This window comes from Apostichopus japonicus, chromosome 4, assembly GCF_037975245.1.
Source record: "Apostichopus japonicus isolate 1M-3 chromosome 4, ASM3797524v1, whole genome shotgun sequence".
NCBI lineage: Eukaryota > Metazoa > Echinodermata > Holothuroidea > Aspidochirotida > Stichopodidae > Apostichopus > Apostichopus japonicus.
The window spans coordinates 19,898,352-19,905,040 of record NC_092564.1 but is presented as its reverse complement, the minus strand read 5'-3'; the positions used below and the strand labels follow the sequence as shown (position 1 = coordinate 19,905,040).

Here is a 6,689-nt window from a genome sequence, read left to right as displayed (position 1 = left end):
CTATTTAAAAAAGGGGCAAAATGTTTGTTTTTTTTTAAAATCAATATTATTTAACTTGTATTAACAATTACTGGCATATGATTTGTTACATTTATTATTATTTAATTTGCAATACCAAGTACCGGCATATCATTTATTACATTTATAATAAAACTATATATTAAGGTTCATATTGGGTAGAGAGGGTCAGTAGAGATATTGAGAGAGACTTGAAATGACTGAAATTCAGAGATGTACAAAAAACCATTACTTCCCAAAACTTTCCCTAGTTCTGTCTTCTTATCACCCTACCCCCATATACCCTCCCCTACCCCCATATACCCTCCCCTACCCCCATATACCCTCCCCTACCCCATATACCCTCCCCTACCCCCATATACCCTCCCCTACCCCCATATACCCTCCCCTACCCCCATATACCCTCCCCTACCCCCATATACCCTCCCCTACCCCCATATACCCTCCCCTACCCCCATATACCCTCCCCTATCCCCATATACCCTCCCCTACCCCCATATACCCTCCCCTACCCCCATATACCCTCCCCCTATCCCCATATACCCTCCCCTACCCCCATACACCCTCCCTTACCCCCATGTACCCTCCCCCTACCCCCATATACCCTCCCCTACCCCCATATACCCTCCCCTACCCCCATATATCCTCCCCCTACCCCCATATACCCTCCCCCATATACCCTTATATACCCTCCCCCTACCCCCATATACCCTCCCCATATACCCTCCCCCATATACCCTCCCCCATATACCCTACCCCCATATACCCTCCCCCACCCACACAATGATGAACAACAACAAAAAGAGCACTGTTTGTTATAGATAAATCCCTTGATGGTTTTTTTTTTGTTCAATGTCTCCAGACAGGGGACACGAGGAGAGGGGGAGGGGTGGTCTATTTGTTCTCACCTGAAGCTTAAGTCGATGGCTCTCGATTGGAATAACCTTGAGTACTGGTAGTTCCTGAATCAATTGTTTGGGTTTTGGTTTCATCAAACATGCATCCTCTCTATTCCATGCAGCTCCTTCAAGGTACAGCCCAGTCACAAAACAACCTAGAAGGAGGATTCGGTCAAGAATAATAACGTTTAGTATGGCTTCTTACTTTGATACGTAAAAAAAAGGCCCTACACGGGCATATTGTGAATCTCACTTTATTTAATTACAGTATTAAAATTAACTTTGCATCAAATGCTTTCCTTGACTAATCTTTCACTTCAATCATGTTCATACATAAGAACAGAAAAATATGGAATAAAATTTTACCTTCTTTCATAGTAAGAAAAAACATGAAGGAAAAAAAAAAAAGATATAAAAGTGGGAAGCCCACTGTTATTCAGACAACTATATTATGTGTGTGCTTAAACTCAACAAGCTAGGCTCTTAGTAAAACCTGCAACACATGATTAACATTCTGTTGTTGTCATCTGGCTATTACTGCACAGATGACGAATGAGATATTTGTTCATTCAAGCAGACATTTTACAATTTCTTGTCCTTTCAAATCATACAAAATATTAGTGTGCTTGCATGCAAAACTTGAGCTAAGGTGTGCATAAATACTCTCTCATGATCCTATGCATTTTAAAAGATGACTGTTTAATAAAAAAAAACTACAGAGCAACTAGTTTTTCTTTCTTCCACGGAGAGCATAAAGGGTAACAAGTAGGGGTACTACAGGGATGGAGTACAGACAACAAAGTTACATTAACCATCATTGAAACTCACTACCACAAATTACAACCCCTCCTCTACCCTTGGAAAATTCAAATATTGAACTATGACACAAGTTTACTTATTGCAAAGTTTGGAAGCACTGTCAAGTTCAATCAGGACAAGCTGATATTTTCAAATTAATATGATGGTAAAATAAAAGCCACGGAAGTTGAGTATCACCCATTCTGCTTTCGATGAAGTAACATGAAAACAATTATGTATGCACAGGATTTCACAAAACATGCAGGACTAAAAATAATATTTTCTTCAAGTAACATTTTGTGTTGATTGAGCTCTTTTGATCATAAAATGTAAAACAAATACAGATTATGAACTAACAAAGAAAAAAGATGGAAAAAAAAAAAATTTCTTGTTAATTTTGCATTTGATCAATGACAATGTGAAGCTGTCTGGATTTTTTTTTTTAAATGCTGGAATCGGTATTTAATATAGAGAAGCTGGTATTAACAAAAGAATCCTACAAATTATTGCAACCAAAATGCAAAGCACAGACTAGCTCAACATGAATAAAACACATGCACATTATCAGGACTGAACAAGGAGAATGAATGGGCATCATACCAAAGCAACATGCAAATCACCATGACTGGCTAGGTACTACTGGTTGTCTTGATATTAGTTCTATGTAACACTACTAGGCTGAATTCAAACCTATCAGCTGTCTGTCTGTACACACATGACTAAACACTGAATGCAGGATAAAAACTTGGTTTCAAAAAGAATCATGTAAATTGTCAACCACCGAAATGCAAATTGGGTTAAACTTAACATCGAGTTTCATGCACAGGGTATATGGGTTGGGTTTGTATTAACTTTCATTCACAGGGTTGGGTTTACATGAATATGCTTACATGCATTAGGGTTGGGTTTAAGTTTCATACATGCACAGGGTATACGGATTGGGTTTACATTAAATTTCATGCAGAGTACATGGGTTGGGTTTTTGTTTCATGCATGCACGGGGTATATTGGTTGGGTTTTTTTACATTAACTTTCATGAACAGGGTTGAGTTAACATGCATATGCGTACATGCATATGCTTACATACATATGCTTACATGTATATGGGTTGGGTTTAAGTTTCATGCATGCACAGGGTGTATGGGTTGGGTTTACATTAAGTTTCATACACAATTCTACATTCTGAATGGAAGCTATTAGCTGGCTTTACACGTAGGACTGTGCACATGATTACAACTGAATGTAAGGAAGCTTGAAAGACAATCACAGCTAGCTATGGTTTTGCTTTGACGTTATACTACCACAGCGTAAAACCATGTAAAAGTGACATACCATAGCGAGAGAACTCATCGTGTTTTAATGTAACTGAAAGAAAACATTTGATGAATCGATAAAACGACAGTGGTTAACAGAAAGAATACAGTCTTCCCTTATACGGTGGGTGAAAAGGGGTCATGAAAACACCCCAAAGTTGTCCTGTACAATGAATAGTAGTACTGAAGAGACACAGGATGAGAGCTGCAGTTTGTGAGTTACAACTACCACTGTATCACTTATCTTATATATCTTATTCTGGTTCAAGAATCATGTTAAGAGATGGCCATCTGTTCTATTATAATGTAAACGATCTCGTTAGGTAATCCGGATAACCTAACGAGATCGTTTACTTTATAATAGAACAGAAAGGAAAATGCAGAGAATACTACTACTTGATTGAAAATTGAGAATCAAATCTGAACGGTCAGAGATGAGAACCATTAAATATGGTATCCTACCTTACTAACCATATTCATCAAGTTACACTAAACTAGGCTACAATCTTCTCACCCAACTGATCACAACTAAAATTAATCAATTTCAGAAAACTAGGATGATATGAAGTATTCATTTGGAGAGCTAATCAACCACACAGCAAGAAACTTAGAAGAAGTGCAAACAGTTTCTGTTCAATACACCTCTCCAAAGACTACTTATGAACCCTCCCCCCTCGCCCCACACCCTGCCTCAACTTACCAGAATGTGCTCTTTCTGTGACCTCATCTTCTGTCATGTAGTTTGTAACTGATGTATAGAGAGTTGATTTATCCAGGGGCCAGCCGTTCTTCCTACAGGTAGCTTGTACCAGGGCAGTCAGATATGACTCTGGGATGTGTAAACCACTCAACCAGATAACTGGAGGCTCGGAATCATTCACCTATAGTAAGCAAAGCAGCAATAGATGATGATTTGAAAACTCATTACTTGAAACTCATTACTTGAAAACGCATTACTTGAAAACGCATTACTTGAAAACGCATTACTTGCAAACTCATTACTTGAACACTCATTACTTGAAAGCTTATTACTTGAAACTCATTACTTGAGGACTAAGAATTGTTGGGATGCATGTACTTATTATGTGCAGAATCAATGTCTAATACTGAGTTTGCCCTGACATATCAGATATGCAACTGCACAGAATAACTAAGAACTGTCCTTTCTGTTATTCTATAATGTATATACCACCCCTCCATATCTCTCTCTCAAAAACAAATATTAGCACAAAATTTTGCACTAATCTGGGTTGCACACCCTTACGGGCTTAGACATTAGCAGAGCACCCTACCAGCACATGCTGTATATAGCTCAATCTAGGTATAGTGAAAGTCTGACTATGTCTGGCCTCTTTGGTCTAAATCAATAGTTTTGTTTCCTCTGGCCCTGGTAGAAACTTAATTGAGAAACCATGATATACACTTACCCAAGTGGTGTACTGACTAAACCTTCTTTGGAAGTGTATCATCCAGTTACCCAGGGACTTCAGGGTGTCTGGAGCTAGACGACGCCAGATGGCAGGAATCTGTCCGTTAAACAGAGCTCTGGCGACCTCGTCCAGGACACTGCTCATACCAACCTCTCCTTTCAAGGCCTAGAGAGAAGAGAAACAAGGGTAGAAAAGAAAGCCTTTCACCGTAAATCCTCATCCTATGATATATTACTTTTAAAGGCAAGAATTAGCATTTCTTTAGAAATCATCACAACTGCTATTCTTTCCTCATGAATGTTATACTTAACAGAGAACTTAAAGATGAGAAAGAACTGTTGACAGATTTTCATCTTCAAAGGTTTGATGAAGGCAAAGATGGGGTACGTGGGTACCCCTCACATAGCATTTCCTTTGAGTACGCAGTTAATATGTGTGGATCTAAAGTGGCGGGTGAAGGGGGATCCCTCTTCATCCCCAACACCTTCCCCTTCCCCTTCACCTTCCCCACCCCACCTCTCCTTTGGCCCTCTTTAATACAGCTACTGATTCCAAATTAGTGGTAACAGTTGAAGTAGTTTTCAAGTAGCTCTTGAATACCATACTGCTATGATTTTAACCAAAACTGGTCTCTAAATGCTGTCATTTGCAAAAAATGTAGCTTTTAATGTGACTGTTGTATAAAGTAACACCAACCCTCTGTAGTTCAATCAATGACTTGGACATCCTGCTGATGAGCAAATTAAACCGTTCCAGTTCCTGCAGGAGTACGACCGTGGTTGGGCTGATGTCTAAACCAAGCTTCTTTCGGATTTTATCCAGGTCAAACTGTTGAGGCAGCTTGCCTTGAATATCAGACGCAATGTTCGCAATGAAATCTTCTCGACTGATTCCAGAACCGGATTCGCCTGTCAAAATAGTTTTATAATTTACTGTCAAGTTAAGCAAAGGTTTTTAATCTATTTCTTCTCCAAATTTGTTGACATGCATAGCTAAACACATTGAAACAAAAGCAATACACAATGTTAGCATTTGCATAAGTATCCTGTTATCAATAAAGTAGAAAGCACAAACTTCCAAACACAATACATTTTTATTCAAAGCAGCAGAGAGAGGCTATATAGCAAAACTTCCACTAATTTCAAGGAAAGTCCAGAGGAAATTTTATTTATGTGTGGATGAAAGAGGAACACCTTTCTAAGCATACTGGTGATATTTGCTTCCAATTCCTACATGGTGTTCTTGAGATATTGATAACTGAAAGATGTCTCAGTTTGTACTATAAGTGAATTATTTTTCACTTTATTGTTTTGACCAACTTTACCTATGGCGATTTGAAGTTAAAAATACATTAATTGACAGTAGTGTATTCGTACTGAGATGCGTTGCAATTTTTGAAGAAGAAAAATTGTAATTAAATTTTGAAAAACAAAAATCATAAGTGTGCCCCCCCTATGACATTACACCTGTTTGCTTCAAGTTCATTTCTGCTGTACAAGGTGCCAACACTCAAATGTTGTTATCTCGAAAAGGGTACATAGGAAATTAATGCAAATTTTACCAGGATGCTCAGAATATGTTCCTCTTTCATCTCTGAAAGGTAAATTTTCCTGTGGACTTTCCATTTTTAAGTTTAACATTGGATTACCTTCTTCATAAAGGCAGTTTTCTTTAAAGTGCTGCTTAGACTGTCCTTATCACATTACATTAAGTCCTTCTCCATGGCTAATTACAATTACTGTACCTGTCTGTGGTTGAAGTTCCACTAACTGAGACCACATGTCCCTCGCTGCCTGCGTATAGTAATTGATTTCAGCATTCGGATGAAGCCCAAACACCTCAGGGGTATTAGCCAAAGGAAGCTCTTCTATGTTATCTGCAGTAAAAAAAAAAAAAACAACCAAAAAACAACAAAAATGAGTCCCAGAATGAAATTTTCAACAAATTTGTTGGAAAATTTGATGAAGAGTGTTGACATTTTTAATAAAATGATCTCAAACTCCAATACGTATCCATGAATATAACATTAGCAAACAGTTCATATGGCTTTCAAAGATAGCAGCTTGAAAGTTTGATGTGCAATGTCTCATATAAATGAGGAATTCCTCCCTTTCCGCAGCTCCTATTGCAGTAGTAGTAAGTGGCTTTACTAAGGGTTGCTCAGAATGACCGTGAGTGTAACTGTACAAGTTTGGCCTGGAGTGCAAGCAGGTGTTACAGTGACTGGTTCT

General features: G+C 38.4%; 1 protein-coding gene across 5 annotated transcripts in view; it reads right to left on the bottom strand.

Annotated features, from left to right (window-relative positions):
- LOC139966745 (dynein axonemal heavy chain 10-like) overlaps positions 1-6,689 on the bottom strand; it is an 85,486-nt gene that overhangs the window by 2,401 nt on the left and 76,396 nt on the right. For 4 of the 5 annotated variants that reach the window (XM_071970069.1, XM_071970071.1, XM_071970073.1 and 1 more), the window contains exons 66-71: positions 6,203-6,334; positions 5,155-5,366; positions 4,456-4,623; positions 3,729-3,909; positions 3,048-3,080; positions 927-1,072 (exon numbers count right to left, since the gene is read on the bottom strand). In XM_071970069.1, coding sequence (XP_071826170.1) covers positions 927-1,072; positions 3,048-3,080; positions 3,729-3,909; positions 4,456-4,623; positions 5,155-5,366; positions 6,203-6,334 — 872 coding nt within the window. The remainder of the gene's footprint in view (positions 1-926; positions 1,073-3,047; positions 3,081-3,728; positions 3,910-4,455; positions 4,624-5,154; positions 5,367-6,202; positions 6,335-6,689) is intronic. The other variant, XM_071970074.1, reaches the window with a different exon arrangement.